Source organism: Halichoerus grypus, chromosome 12 (genome assembly GCF_964656455.1).
Source record: "Halichoerus grypus chromosome 12, mHalGry1.hap1.1, whole genome shotgun sequence".
Classification (NCBI taxonomy): Eukaryota; Metazoa; Chordata; class Mammalia; order Carnivora; family Phocidae; genus Halichoerus; species Halichoerus grypus.
In genome coordinates this window covers 80460887-80477824 of record NC_135723.1, presented here as the reverse complement: position 1 = coordinate 80477824, position 16938 = coordinate 80460887, and the positions used below count along the sequence as shown (strand labels likewise).

General features: G+C 32.4%; 1 protein-coding gene across 7 annotated transcripts in view; it reads left to right on the top strand.

Annotated features, from left to right (window-relative positions):
* The window catches only part of POT1 (protection of telomeres 1), an 82249-nt gene that overhangs the window by 42274 nt on the left and 23037 nt on the right, over positions 1–16938 (top strand). For all 7 annotated transcript variants that reach the window (XM_036120484.2, XM_036120483.2, XM_078059526.1 and 4 more), the window contains exons 8-12: positions 322–452; positions 3887–4177; positions 8042–8197; positions 13521–13690; positions 14766–14854. In XM_036120484.2, coding sequence (XP_035976377.2) covers positions 322–452; positions 3887–4177; positions 8042–8197; positions 13521–13690; positions 14766–14854 — 837 coding nt within the window. The remainder of the gene's footprint in view (positions 1–321; positions 453–3886; positions 4178–8041; positions 8198–13520; positions 13691–14765; positions 14855–16938) is intronic.

Below are 16938 nucleotides of genomic sequence, written 5' to 3'. Positions count from 1 at the left end.
TTTTATTTGAATATGTTTATCTGTTTTGTGATTTCTAAACTTTGAAGTAATAAAAAAGTTACCACCCCTCCAGACAATTTATATTAATTAGGAATTTTATTTTTGTTTTACTAAACTTTATAAAATTAACTTTTGTGGAACACTCTTGCAGAATAATTTGACAGTGCATTTTGAGAGCCAAGAAACTGTCTCTGTGTTTTGATCCTGTTCTCAGAAGGCTTAATTAAAAGGATAAGAGTTTGGTGTTTTGAATTCAACCATATTCTTATTTTGTCAAATGCTTTGAAACGCTAAAAGGTAAAATATGTTTGTGTTTTCCAGATTATTGCTCAGTTGTAACAATTGTGGACCAGACAAATGTAAAGTTAACCTGCCTGCTCTTTAGTGGAAATTATGAAGCCCTTCCAATAATTTATAAAAATGGAGATATTGTTCGCTTTCATAGGCTGAAGGTATAATTCCGATTGTCCAGAACTCATATCTGTTTGAAGAGAACTCTGTATTTTCACTAATACTAATTAGCCCTAATTATGTGGTTGCTGTGGCAGAACATGGCATCAAGCATTTCAAGAGACAAGAAGAAATGTAAATAATACCAGACTTCAAATAATTAATATTAGGAAACCTCTTCATTTGGACAAACTGCCTGTGCTCCTTCCACAAGAAGTGTATTAGATACCATGATTAAGACGAGTTGCTGGTGCATTCTGTCTTCTCATTTCTGAATGTAGATTGATGCTTTAAAGGTTTCCATGTAGAGCTGGGTTTAAAAAAAAAAAAAGCCCTAGGCCAACAGGGCTTTTTCTTTTTTTTCTTTTCTTTTTTTTTTTTTTTTTTTTTTTTTTTTACTTTTTGATAAAGTAATTCTATAATGATTGAGAGGTTATATTATTTTCCCCTGTTTGTTGTGTTAATTCAAGTACAGTGAAAGCATTGAGATATTAAGTATAAAATCAAAGTAAGTTGATTTCATTTATGAAAAATGTATTAAAACATGAACAGATATTTTGGTACTTTTCAAAATATGCTATCAAACAATTAAATGTAAGGAAACCTTTAATATGAAGGTAAAGCTATTAAATAGTATGTAATTAAAAAAAATAAGTACTTTAATATTTTCAATCCCTTAGGTTTTAAGCATTTCAATTGACCCTTCATCTTTTCCTCTTGTTAGATGGGTTTCCATGAAGCTCTTTCATTATCTTCTTCTTCTAATGCTTCAGTTTATCTGTGTCCCTCATGGTCAGTGCGATGCTCATAAGTGAGCACAATATTCTGGGTATGTTCTGTTCTTAGTTTTGGTGGAAATTACCTTTCTTGATCTCTAATGCCTTTCCCTGAGAATAGAAGAGTAGTAGAGAATATTTGTGTGAAGTTAAAAAGGAAATAGAAATATTATCATCGTAGCAAGTTTATCCCAACTTCAAAAAATAACTTATTTCTCACACACTATTGTTTCAGACAGTACACTCTTCCCTCCTAATGTTTTTAGTTGTTATTCTTGCTGTTTAACTGAAGTAGGATATATATCTCTCAGTTCTATTTGTTTTAAAGAGAAGAGACTGTAGGTTTTGTTTTTTAATGTATGGCTTATGCTTGTGTGATTCAACCATATTACTGTGTATAGTTTCACTTTGTTCATTTTCATTGGTAAGTGTGTGAATGCATCAATTTATATATTCTGTGGGACATCCAGTTTGAGAATCTTATTCTGCTATAAACAGTCTAATACATATCTTTTCGTGAATATATATATTAATATTTTTATTATTAATGAAAAATTTACTGGATAGGCTAAATAGATTAGCTATATCATTTTTACTTGAACGTAGATCAATAGAAATTATCTAATCTGAAGAACAAGGATAAACAAAAGATTGACAGAGCCTTGGGGACCTGTGAAATAATATCAAAATTGTGAAACGTGTCATTTGAAATGCACAAGAAAACTGTGTGAATGGGAAACAAAAATACTTATAGAAATACATAGAAGTGACCAGAATTTTTCCAAATTTGATGGAAAACATTGACTTACAGATTTTAGAAACTCAGTGCACTCCATTCATGGCACCACAAAGAATAGCATGCCTAAACAAATCACTGTGTACCATTGAAAAAGATTTGAAAAAAGAACTTGAAATGAGCTGGCAGAGAAATAACACATTCCATATAGGAAACGTAATACCAGCCATCTTTGATTTCTTATCAGAAATAATGGCATTTGAGGAACAAAGCAATGATAAATTTAAAGTGGTGATAGAAAATGGATTCACCTGGAATTTTGTATCCAGAGAAAATATTTTTCAAAAATGAGAGAATCCACAGCCAGCATATCTTTGCTATAAGTAAATGCTAAAGGATGGTGTTCAGGACAAAAAAGAATGCTACCAACCAGAAACTTGATGGTTAGGAAATGACCAAAAACAACAACAAAAAAGGAAATGGTGATAAATGGTGAAAGATACTGTTGTGTATTTCTTCCCATAATTTCACTAAAAGATAAATGGCTCTTTAAAAGAAAAACAGTAACATTTAGGAAGGTGGAGTTTATAAAATATGTAGAAAAATATGAATGATAGCACAGGGATGGTTAGGATGGTTAAGTGGAATTAACCACCAAAAGGTTAGTACGTACCTTCAGAGGTTATTACACTTTCAGTAGAAAGTGTAAAATGGGATATGGGCAAGTGGGGAATATGATACAGAAAGTAGGGATTATGTAGTAGAACTATATTGATTCCTAATAGACTTTGAGATAAGGATTCTTTCATAGCTCAGAGGAGGTAAACAGAATACTAATAAGTTCAAAATATGAGAGGAAAGGAACAGTAGAAAAACAATTTTTAAAAAACAAAAAAGGGGGGATACAGAAGGAAAACAAATAAGATAGTAGACTTAAATATAACCATATCAATAATTTTACGTAAATGTACTAAACACTCCTTTTGTAAGGAAAAATAGACTGAATAAAAAAGCAAGAACAAATATCACTCCCTACAAGAAATGAAGACACAAATAAGTTCTAAGTAAAACTGTAGAAAAGATATACCAAGCAAACAAGAAGCATAAGGAAAATGAAAACACTATATTAATATCAGATGGAGTATTACAGGGGATTGAAAGGGGGGCATTTCATAAGTACAAAAAGATTGCTTAATGAAGAAGATGTAACCATGGTAATGCACATGCATATACTAGCCGAGTCTCAGGAATTTGAAAGCCAGAGTCTTTGTGGCTTATCTTGGCTCTCAGACTGATGAAATCTTAGCCTCACTGCATTTTATTCACTTTGAAGTCTTTTTTTTTTTTTTAAAGATTTTATTTATTTATTTGACAGAGACAGACACAGTAAGAGAGGGAACACAAGCAGTGGGAGTGAGAGAGGGAGAAGCAGGCTTCCTGCGGAGCATGGAGCCCGATGTGGGGCTTGATCCCAGGACCCTGGGATCATGACCTGAGCTGAAGGCAGACGCTTAACGACTGAGCCACCCAGGTGCCCCCACTTTGAAGTCTTGTACTTTGAGTGTTCTAGTTTTCCTTGTAATGGTCATAAGTAATTGTCACTATGTTTTTCCTTTTGTAAATTATACATTAGTAGGAAAAGTAATAAATGTAAAAGTGCAAGCCTTATAGTATCAGGGAGTCGACCACCTAGACCTTTAAAAAATAGAAATAAATACTACATAGTGTTTTACAGTTTACATGGTGCTTGTGGATCTTGGTACAGCCCAGTTGATTTTATAATTTTGTATGCTAATTAAGTAAAATATATTAAATAATTATATCCTCTGAACTATGCTGGCAAGACTTTCTAATCTTTCAAGTTTCTTGAGTTTTGGGGTTCTGCGTCAGCTGTTTTGTTTTCTGCTTTGCCCAACTTTCTTAGATCCAAGTATATAAAAAGGAGACTCAGGGTATCACCAGCTCTGGCTTTTCATCTTTGACATTTGAGGGAACTTTGGGAGCTCCTATCATACCTCGTACCTCAAGCAAGTATTTTAACTTCACTGCCGAGGACCACAAAATGGTAGAAGCTCTACGTGTTTGGGCATCTACTCATATTTCACCTTCTTCGACATTAGTAAAATTGTGTGATGTTCAACCACTGCAGTATTTTGACCTGACTTGTCAGCTCTTGGGCAAAGCAGAAGTGGATGGAGCATCATTTCTTCTAAAGGTAGGTATTTTAAATACTTAAAATTGTAAATTAGCACCACCTACGTATCTAAAAAGAGCTTATATTTCATTCTGGTGGGATAAATATGCATACTGTGTATTATAATAAGAACTTTAAATCTAACTTACCATGTTTGATGAACTTAGATATTCATGCAACTCTACTCTTGAACTTCTTTATACTTCCAGAGAAAAATAGTATTATCAATAGTTTAGATATAGTTTATGCTTTATTTCTTATTTTAGTATTAATAAAATAAAAAGTTGTTTTCTATGTTGTATTTTAGTTACATTTCTACATATGCATATTTCTGCTTCCTTGTCAGGGTAGCCTTCCTTCTCATTTACTTTCTTGGCTCATTCATGTTGGGTTCTCTTCCCATGTCATTTCACTGCCTGTTTCATTGGGTAGATCACAGATGGTTTTGAAATGTTCATTTTTGTTCTGTTCTGTTTTCTTTCTAAATCAGCATGATTTTTTAAAAGTAACATAAGACCCATCTAATCTTTGTTTATACTTACCCCAATTTACTCATGAATAGCTAGAGAAAAAGACAGTTGTCTGATACTAATCCTCACCTGCCCATCCTACACACAATACATTTAAACAAACACTGCTTCAGCTCGGCTCCTGTGGTTATTTCTTTATCTTCTTACTCTTTGAAACAATAGGATAAGAAACAGAGTACAGAGGCACAAGTATTGGGTGTAGCTTTATTTATCATTTATACTTTGCCCTTATTAAGGAATGAGGAAGATAGAAATCCCTGAATAAAAGATGAAGTGTTTAAAGTTGAAATAGCACATTTATATACACATGACATACTCCAAAAAAAGTAATTGCATGCTGTAAAAAAATTTAAGTCAAGTATGACAGCTAAAGTTAAAGCAAAGTAAAATCATCCAAAATTAGAAGGAATCCTCGGTCAACTGGTCATACTTTTTGCCCAAAGTGACATCCTTAACAGATGAGCATTTGTTAATCACCAAATACTTCCAATGACAAGTAATCGTTGCAGAGTATGAGTGTAGATCTTTTGACTGCTGTGTTAGAAAATTCTTAAATTCTGAGATAAAATCTGCCACCTTTTAGCTGACATGGCTGAATCTACATTCACTCTAAAGCAACAAAACATACGCATGCATTCCATTTTTATAGATAGCTTTTTCAGATAAGTGAAAGCTTTGATTTAGATGTTATTTTAAAATACAGCATTCAGAAGTGAATTTATTTTTGTAAATTTTCTAAATTTATTTTGTAAATGTGGAAAAATGCATTTAAAAGAATATTTTATTTCTTACAGTAACAAAAATTGGAAACACTCATTACTAACAGAATTGTGTGAAGTATTGATATATTATGGAATACTCTGTTACAATAAAATGACATTGTAGACATGGTTATTAAGATAGATGTTCATAATATTCTATCTGGCAATTAATGCAGTTTTATTTATATACTAAAATATATGCATAGTAAAAGTACATTAAAAAGAATATATAGCAATATTTTACTTATATTATCTCTGGGAAGTCAAATTTTGAGTGATTTTTTTTCTGAAATTGATTTTCCTATCACATACCAGAAATAACTTTTTAAATTATGTTTTAAACACAAAAGGAGCCAGACATTACTCCAAGTGAGGTCTGAAAAGCATGGAATGTAGCATAATTATTTTCTTTCTCAGCTTGGATTTGATACTAGTGTTGTTTCCTATATTAGTAACTATGATACTAATTTATTTTAATTATTCTTGTAGACATGCTACACCAAAAACATATTAAAACAATAATATACTGTAATCCACAGTTTATTTTTAGAAATCAGAAATGGTTTAATTTTAAGGAAAATTATAATCCTCTTTGTGAATGTTAAATATATCTGTGAAAATGTTTAGCAAAACAGAATTAGAAGTATGTCTCCTTAACTTGATAAACAATTTCTCCTATAAATTAATCAAAATAATTAGTGGTAAAATTCTGAAGTCAATAATGCCAGGAACAAGACAAAAATACCCACTATTTTCTCTGTTACATTGTTCAGGAAATCTCAAGAATTCACTAAGATAAGAAAAAAAGTGAGAGATATAACTCTTTTAAAAGAAAGAGAAAAAGAAGGTCAGTGCTCAAGTTATAAAAACCCAAACAATGGCCTGAAAAGCTACTTGGATTAATAAAATTATTTAGTGAGATAACTGGTTTAAACATTAGTGAAATATAGCTTTGCTACATATTAGTAATAAATAGAACACATAATTGAACAAAAGTTCTTCCAATGTCACAAAGACTGTAAAACGAGACAGTTCGGGCAAGAAATCCCTGACCTTCTGTGAGGAAACCTAGAAAGCGGGAGCATAAAAGAAAAGTAGGACTATTAAAAGGTTTTTGATTCTTTTTTAAAGTGTTCTAAAATAAAATGCCATTTTAATTAAAACCATATTTTCTAAATTGACTGTGATTCTGAAATTTATTAGAAACAGTAAATGATCAAGAATAAGACAAGAAGAACTTGACAAGAAAACTCAGACCTCCGTATCAGATATCAAAGCATATTATGAAATTACAGTAATTAAGATTATAGTAAGACTGATCAATGGAAAAGATTAGGAACCTCAGAATCAGTCTTACATTGTACATATAATATATTCATGATAAAAATAACATTGTCATTTCAAATTGATGAAGACAGATTGTTAAATGGTGATTGTTATCTATTTGGAAAAAGGAATCAGATCTATATATAATATACAAATTCCTAGCAGATTAAGTATTGATACAAAATTATAAAAGTTCCAGAATTTATTAAAAAAAAAAACCTGAGTTGTAAGTGATTAAAACTGAAGCATAAAAATAATGTAGCAACACTCTACTCTCTCAGCTCCTCCCCCAAAAGACTGGTAGATTCGTGTATAAAGCTATTTTAAAGTCACAAAAACAGTATACATGAAATGAAGGAACAAATTCCAAGTGGAGAAAAACCTTTGGGACATATAATGTAACTATTCCCAAAGTGTTTGTCCTGGTTCTTTGAATATTCTAGGCAACAGTGAGTGACCCAAACTCAGTGACTGTTTATTTGAAACCTGGCATAGTCACCAACATTATTAGATACTTCCTCTGTAAACTGACCCTGGCAGACAACCTCTCTGTAGAAATGCAGTGTTTTCTGTTCATTGAGCCTGTTTCTCTTGTCCAGCCAAATTTCTTACATACAGAGGCATTCTTACCTCATGCCAGATGTCTTTTGTCATGCCCTTTTATAGCAAAGCATAGCCATCTCTTAAAAGCCTAGCCCAGCACAGGCTAGCTCACATGTTGAGGATGGTATGGTGCATACTTCCTCGTCCTATGCCCGCTTATCTCAAGGTAGCTTACATAGCAATCCAATATATCTTTTCCTTTTCCAGCACCCATGATTTTCATTCATTTGTATTCACAGTCTCTAACATAAACAGAATGTTCCTATCTGTACTTTTAAAGGCCTTTCCAAATTAGAACAAAGTGAACAAATGAGCAAAGTTTAGAATACATTCCTAAAAGTTAGGGATTTATACTTAAGAAAATTAGCAAATATAGTCATAAGGGTTTATATATAAGATGATAAAAAAGATAAAGTAAATTCAACAATATGTTAGTACTTTCTTCTAGGTAGTGTGAATTTTTTTCTTCTTTACATTTTCTACATGTCCTATATCTATGTAGTCCTTTTATAATCAGAATATACGCCATGTTTAAAGCTTAGCAGATATTTGGGGGAATACGTTTAATTACTTTTAAGTTATATTACCAGCAGATAGAACTCTTTTAAAAGTCTCTACAGTTACACAGAAAGATCATTAAACTTCACTCTACCCTATTATGGCAGGTATGGGATGGCACCAGGACCCCATTCCCATCTTGGAGAGTATTAATACAAGACCTTGTACTTGAAGGAGATTTAAGTCATATCCATCGGCTGCAGAATCTGACAGTAGACATTTTAGTCTATGATAATCATGTTCAAGTGGCAAAATCTCTGAAGGTGATGTTGAGTAGCAAATATTGCTCTTTTTTTTGTTTTTATAAATGTGGGATAAATCATATTTATAGATGATATTTGAGGTCGAGAAATTAACTCCAAATGTATTTTTTCTTTAATCTTTAATTTGTAAAATATATTGAAAATAAGCTATTAGAAAAAAACTCAATTATTAGAAGATGCATTAAGTTATAGTGGTTTGAACAACTTTTTAAAGAACATTTCCTGAATATTTTAAAGCTGTACACAATTTTATTATAAAAATAGTAAGGAAAAATTTAATTGTATGAAGTCGTATAAAATATTTATAAGCTTCAATGTTAAGCTTTATTAATTAATTTTTCAAAATCTAGCCTACAACTTTGTACTCATTAATTTAAGAAATTGTTAATCCACTTCTTAATATATATCATTAATTGTGTGTGTTTGTACTGTACAGTTTATTAGAATTTGCTCACTGCTTTTGAGGTTTTAGGTACAAGTCCAGATATGACACTTCTTGATTATTAATATTGGGAATATTTTATTTATTTTATTCTTTTAATTCTTTTATTTGCAGGTATCTTTTGTAGCAACAAGTGGCATCATTAATAATAGCAATAATAAGAGTAACATTTGTTAAGCACATCATATGTATTTAGTACTATCCTGTGCAGTTAGTATTGTCGCCATTCCTATTTTACAAATGAGAAAACTGAGCAGTCACAGGTTAAGCCCAAGATTTCATGGCTACTTGGGTGAAGCCAGTATTTGAATCTAGTGTTTGTTTCCACAACCAGTCCTTTTAAGCAGTATAAAGAAATGATTTTCTTTATTGCAAATAGCTTCCATCCTACCTTTAGGGAGTTATACAGCCTACTTACAGAAAGTTATATGGCCTACTTATAGGAAGAAAATAGTAAAAGTGAATTGCAGTTGTTTTAGATCTGAATTTTATGTCCAGTTTCCCTTTGTAAAATAAATGTTCTTGGAGAAGGAAATAGTTCCTCACACACACAAATAAGCCTACCCAACTCAAATTGATAAATTAGATTAAAGTCAGGGTCCAGGAAGGTGATAACTGAACTTTCTTGTCCTTTATGTGTGTGTGTACATGTTTTCATACCTAACATACCAAGAGAAAATTGACTGTTAAAGATACATTTTTGATGCTTTTCCCTGATTTTCTCTACATTGATTACTTTATTTTGAAAATAAATGTAATGATAAAGCCAATTCAGAGTCTTTTTTAAATACAGATTTTTGGGGCACCTGGGTGGCTCAGTGGGTTAAGCATCTGCCTTCAGCTCAGGTCATGACCTCAGCGGGGTCCCTGCCTCTCCCTTTCCCTTTGCCTTCCCCCCTGCTTGACTGCTCTCTTTCTCTCTCTCAAGTAAAATAAATAAAATCGTAAAAAAAATACAGATAGATATGTATTTTCATTCTTATGAATGAAAAAGATTTACGTTTTATTTTAGATTCTACTTTCACAATTTAATTCCCTTCCCTTTATGCTGCTTTTATAGGTCTTTCTGTTCCCCCTTGCTTGTCCTGATTCCCTTGTCCAAGTCCTGAACAACACCTAGCACAGTACTTTCCTTTTACTAAGGATGAAGAAAATAATATCTACTAGTGAATGAGTGAATCAATGAGGGCTGTGAATTTATTTGATTTTTTTCAGCTCCCTTTTTGTCTGCTTTATCTCACCCACTAGAGGGTGCTCTGAGCACACATGACTAAGAAAATATAGGGCACTTAATCTTTTTCTGAAGATATCATAACATTGTATTATTTATCTGCAATGAAAATATTGCAGAAATGCAGAAAAAAATGCCCCAAATGCAGAAACGTCTATCTGCCCCAAATGCAGAAAAGATATTTCTCATAATAGAAAAATGAAAAGGATTTTCTCTGTATAAGTAATGTAACTGTAGGCTTTTATTTAATGTATATTGGCATCCCATTTTATTTGTTCTAAGGCAACCTCTATACCATTTGATATTAAGAAATCCCCAGAGTCCAATGACATTAATACAAATGAATTCTTATCAGCACTTGAAGACAGCTGTTTGAAATTGCATTTTTATACTGAAATACGTGGAACAGATTTTTATTGTATAGGAACAGGAAAAAATACTTTTTTAATAAAGAGAATAATTAAGGCAATCTTAAAGTATAATTGGCTTTTATATACATTTTACAATTGAAATCATTCTTAACATTTTTCCTCAATTTTGCTTTTTAAGTGTTACACAAGCACTCATGCATAAACCCACATATACATGGGTACACACAGACATTTCGAACTTTTTGTCTAGAAATTAAAGCAGTGTATTTCCAATCAGTCTTATCCTGACACAATTTAAAAATAATTAAAAGTATATATAGTCATAATTATGTTTTGGCCTTCAGTGACCCAAGAGCTGTAGTTTGGTTATTTTCAGACATACACAGGTAATTAAAAACATTAAAGGGAATTTCTTGATAGCTTGTAAGGAAGATTAAAATTATTTCTAAAGGGATAATAATTTCTTAATAGCCGTATTTGCTTTGCTTTATTTTTGATGTTTACTGAAATGGGTTTTTATCACAGTTTTTGAAAGTATATTTTTTATAATTTTGGCTTTGACTCCCTCACTTGTATGTTTAGAATCTTATCCCATTACTGACAAGACTAAGCAATATGTGTCTATTATAGTAGAACATCTGGCACATTTCATAGTATATTTAGCAAGCTTAAAAAAAAAAACAATGCTGCCTCCAGAAGGAATTTCTGGAAATAACATTTTGTCATCTTGATAAACTATATAAATAAATTCTTTCTTGGTCTTTATTGTTTTGTTATGAAAGACAGTAGTAGAAAAGTTAGTGTAATAAATACCCATGTGCCTATCATCTAAATTTAACATTTTTAAATGTTTTACCACACTAATTTCAGGTACTTTTAATTTTTAGGACATAAATCTCTACATACTGAATCTTCTTTGTACCTCTGCTCATTCTTATTTTTTGCTCCCTAGTATCTTCTTTCTATTTGTCCTAGTATGTACACCCATGTTTATTATGCTTTTATTTTATGTACTTATCTCTGAAAAATGTATGTGGTATATATATTATTCTGTAATTTGCTTTCTTTCTTTGAAATTATATTTTTAAGATATATCCATGTTCATATATGTATCTGCATTAACATCACAGAGTCTTAATTATTGTAGCTTTATTTTTATTTTTTATAGCTTTATTTTTAAATGATATTCTGTAGATCAAGCAAGTCCTCCCCCATCCCCTCCCAGTTTAGTCTTCAAACTTGACTTGCTATTCATGTTCATATACATTTTCAGGTCAGCTTTTCAAATTCCATAAAAGACACTAGGGATTTTGTTTGAAATTACACTGAATTTAAAGATTAATTTGGGGGGATTACTATCTTTATAATGTTGAAATTTTTCATTTATGAATATGATATCTTTCTCCATGTGTTTAGGCCTTTAAAAATTTTTTTTTGTATCTGTACAAGAGAGCATTTTATCTAGAGGGAGGTGGTTTTTAAATTTTGTTTTTTTTTTTAAGTAAACTCTTCCCTCAAAGTGGGGCTGGAACTCATGACCCAGAGATTAAGAGTCAGATGCTGTACTGGCTAAGCCAGCCATGCACCCCCATGTGTTTAGGTCTTCTTTAAGGGCTTTGTATATACATGAACTGTACTAGTGTATTCCCTATATTTAAAAAGAATCACAGAATGATAAACATTCAGAAAGAGTGAGATAACAGTGAATAGAAATAGAGTCGGTTTTTTCTTCCAGTATCTTACTTTGGAGACCCTGAGGAAAATCAGTTTTGTCTTCTTTTCTTTTTTAGAAATTTCTATGTTTTCCTTCTCTGACTCTTTTTACCCTGCACCCCTGCCATGTTATAGATGTCAGTGGAAGAAGTCAGAGGAAAAAAGACCTAAATTCCTCCCTCCTCCTCACAAAAACGTTATTGGGAGGAAAAAGGTTATATAGCTTTTTCTTTTGAGTAGGTGTCAATTTCTTTGATAAACATTCTACATCTATCATTTTAAGTCTTCTACGTTAAAAGAATATCAAATAGTCTATAATTAAAGACGTTTTTAAGATTAAACAAGACATCTAGGGGCGCCTGGGTGGCTCAGTCGTTAAGTGTCTGCCTTCAGCTCAGGTCATGATCTCAGGGTCCTGGGATCGAGCCCCGCATCGGGCTCCCTGCTCCGCAGGAGGCCTGCTTCTCCCTCTCCCACTCCCCCTGCTTGTGTTCCCTCTCTCGCTGTGTCTCTCTCTGTCAAATAAATAAATAAAATCTTTAAAAAAAAAAAAAAAAAGATTAAACAAGACATCTAAATTATAGAACATTTAGTTCAGAATTATAATTGGTTTAATCTTGTATTTGAACTCATAAAATGTGTTTCACATTATAGTGTACAGACACAGTGCTTATTACAAAAGTTTTCTTTCCATAAAACTTGTGGAATAGGAGAATATTTTAATATTACACTAAAAAAATTTCTAGTATTCTCATAATGAGAGTATTTTAGCAATCATTTAATTAAATCTTTTTTTAAAAGATTTTATTTATTTGAGAGAGAGACAAAGATAGCGACAGAGAGCATGAGTGAGACGAGTGAGCACGAGCGAGACGAGTGAGCATGAATGGGGAGGAGAGGGAGAAACAGGCTCCCCACCAAGTAGGGAGCCCAATGAGGGCCTCGATCCCAGGACCCTGGGATCATGACCTGAGCCGAAGGCAGATGCTTAACCGACTGAACCACCCAGGCACCCCAAATCTTACCGTAAAGTACCTAAAACAAGTTATCTTCAGAAACCTCAGACAGTTTTCCAAATCAAATAGAGGGCTTAAGTTTGAGTTTGATTTAGGTAATGGGTTTCTTAACTACTTCCATTTTATCAATGCTAAGACTCAATCTTATTTCACGCTTTAATATCTCTGACATGGAAATATGTCTTCCATTTGAAAAAATATATATAAATGGATACATATATATGTGCATATATACATGCACTTACATATTATATGTAGATGTATGTACATGGGTATATATAAACATACATATATACATGCATACACACACATCCATGTATATATGTATACACACGTGTGCACACACACACACAAAAACACATGTTTTGGTTTTGATATAGTGTCCTTTGGGCTGATGCCCAGTACACACCAGTAAAACATACCAGGATCCTTTCTGATTAGTCAGCACCCCTAATTGTTGGTCTTATGCCCTATATTGCTTAAGTATTTTATGTATCAGAAATTGTTTGATTTTTCTTCATTTTCTAAATAATAAATAATATATTTTTAGGTTGGAAGTTTTCTTAGAATTTATAGCCTCCATACCAAACTTCAGTCAGTGAATTCGGAGAACCAAGCAACATTGTTAGCTCTAGAGTTTCATCTCCACGGGGGTACCAGTTACGGCCGGGGAATCAGAGTCTTGCCAGAAAGTAATTCTGATGTGGACCAACTGAAAAAGTAAGCAAATTATATGCCTATTTAGAAATTGTAAATAAGGTATTAATCAAGCTGATTTCCAAGATACTATTGTTCTGGACTGGGGTGGATGGATCCGGTAAGCTCTTTGTAATTGATCCTCATAACCTGTGCCAACTATCCATTTGTTTAAATAGATGAAGCAAATGAAACAAATCAAGCGACTGTAGGTTCAAATAGCTAAATAGTAGCAGAGCTGGGGATGTGGTCTAAGGTTTCCAGTAGTTGTGCACTTACGTCTGCTCTGTGCTTGTGCTCTCCTTCCACCATTTGGCACATTTCCCAAGTACACCAGCAAACAGTTGAACCTGGAGTTTAGCTAGAGTTTGGAAAACTTGATACATATCTAGAATTCCAAACATACTTAATCCTGAAAAAATATCTCTTTAAAGTGCCTATGACTGATAAAATAGGTAACAGAAGTGTTTTGGAGTATCATATTTTAAAAACTTTTAGATGTGCCCAGAAAGTGAATAGTAAGTCCTGCTACATAGGCAGTTCTCTTTTTTGTGAAGTATCTCCAGGGCTCACTGTGTACAGAAACTTTTTCGCCAGTAATCTAAAGAAGTAAAAATAAATCTTCTGCATATCTTCAAAGAGCTCTAGAAAATAAACCCATTCAGTAAGTTGAAATGAAATAATATTTTTACGTTTTAATATATTGAAATCAGCATGACTTTTAAAACCAATTAAATAAGCTATTTTAATAATCTTGTATCAGTTTTCTTTATTCCTCATATTGCCTTATATAGAGCATAGTATTTCTCTTTTGGACTGGAATGAGATTGTTCTGACAGAATGCCATCATTAAATTCCCAGTTTATTTTTGTTTGCAGCATTTCATTGTCCTACTGTTTTACTCATATCTTTCTAGAATCTGGTTTTTTTAAATTTGGGGTGCCTTAGAACCCCCAGACCACCTGAGGAGAGCCATTACACACACACATAATTTTTATACAATTTCAGTGATTTCTTGGTTTCTAAGGATAGAACTAAACTGATCATACTGACTTTGTTTTGTGCAATTAGATTTGAAATTATATTCTTTCAATTATAGGGTTTTAGAATCTGCTGATTTGACAGCCATTCAGTGTTTTGATGGTATATGTCATTCAGAGCACGAGGACAGCTTTCGGACTCTTTCAAGTAAGGACAGTTTTTAATGTTAACAGTTTAGTCTTTGCTAACTGAAATGGCTTTATCAGTATTAGTTCTCTTTTTTAATATCTTCCCATCTCTGCCTCTCCTTTTTTGTTAAATCCATATTCATTGTAAAGGAACAGGCTAAATCTATATCTGTGTCCTATGTAAAGGTAAACATTATTTCTCCCTGAATTGTATAATTGCATTTTCAAATTGGAATGGTAGGGATTACTTGATTTGTTAAAAATGTAGTATTTATGTATGTATGTTTACATTGTGTGTGTATATGTATATGTGTGTGTGTGTGTATATTCATTAAAATTCTGTATTTCCTAGGCAACCACTTTGCTTGTCAGTTTCTAAAATGAACAATGGTTGTTTTTGTTACTTTATTTCAAAGAGCTAGATTATTTTTTGATCATACATATTTTAGAAATACACCTGCTTCCCAGTCTTTATCAAGTTCATCAAGTTCCTAGTTACAAGATCTTAAACACTTAGTTCTGTATTTATATTATTGCCTGCCTGAATAGGTGACTATTCAAATCTAAATTTAAATCTTACAGATTTTCTCCTTTACCATTTTGCTTTAATATCTGCTGGTACTTTCTGGGGCCTAGAATCTATGTCATGTTTTTATCCCATATTTATTTTTTCAGTGTAACTCCTTCCCTTATGATATAAGCTATTTTAAGAGTATTTTCTCTTTCTATACCAGTAATGATAAGCATTAAAATTAACATGTATTGCTTGGTTTAGGTACTAAGTGCCTAATCCTAACAGCACTCCTTTGAGGTTGAAATTATTTTGTCCCTTTTACAGAAAGGAAACTGAGGCTTTGAGTGATAGGGGTCATGTAATTCGCCCAGGGTTACTTAGCTATTAACTAATAGCAAAGTCAGTCAGATTCAAGTACAGCTTATTTGATTTTTTTTTTTTTTTTTTTTTTTACATATTTTAAGTTTATTTCTTTATTCTCTCTGCCTTAAAACTCTCCACATTTCCTAGCACCTTGGTGATGGCATTTTAGCCTGATCTGTGATTACTTAAACTACCATTAGCAGGTCAATTTACTTCAATTTTTGACAGTCATTTGTGGACAGCATAATTTGTAATTATACTTTTTGAAATCTCTTTTCTCCTTTTACAAAGATTTTTAAATTGTTTTTAAATTATAAAGTTAATACATGTCATAATATCAAGTTACACAGCTTCCCCATGCCCTTGTGCCCACTCCTGAGGTAATGTTTAGTGTGGTGTCTTCAACACTTTCATGTTTATACAAATATATATACCTGTACATAGACAGACCTGACTTTCCCCTCTGTTTAAAATATTTATCAAAATGCAGCGCTTGTGTGGCTCAGTTGGTTGAGCATCCAACTCTTGATTTCAGCTCAGGCCTTGATCTCAGGGTTGTGAGTTCAAGCCCTGCGTTGGGCTCCATGCTGGGCATGGAGCCTACTTAAATTTAAAAAATGGGACCATACTATACGGTTGCTTTCTTTATCAGTGGATCATAGACCTTTTTATGGGCTAATCCATGTTACTCAAACTCATTCTTCTAATAGTGCACAGTATTTTATAATGTGACTCTAACATTATAAATCCAGCTATTTTCCATTTGATAGACATTCAGGTTGTTTCCAGTTGTTTGCTCTTAACAAATAATGCTTTAAAAACCATCCTTGAACAATTGTACATTCCTGGTTTTCTTTCTCTAAAATAAACTCCTAAAAGAGGGGTTGATAAATCAAAGCGTAAGCACATCTTTTATTTTAATAGATGCTGTCAGATTATATGACAGAATGTCATAGGATTCATATGCAAATAGCAGTGTAGGAAAATGTCCTTTCCTCACACTCTCAGTGGTATTGGAGGTTACCACTATATGTAAATTTTGACAGTTTGGTAGATATAAGGTGATATCTTATTTAGTTTCCTTGAGTACTTGGAAACCTGAAAATATTATATATTTATCAACCCTTTTTACTTCCTCTTTTTTGAATTGTCTGTTCTTACCCTTTACCTGATTTTCTGCTGGATTTTTTAACCTTTCTTTTTTTTTGTATCAGTTTGTGGGAGAC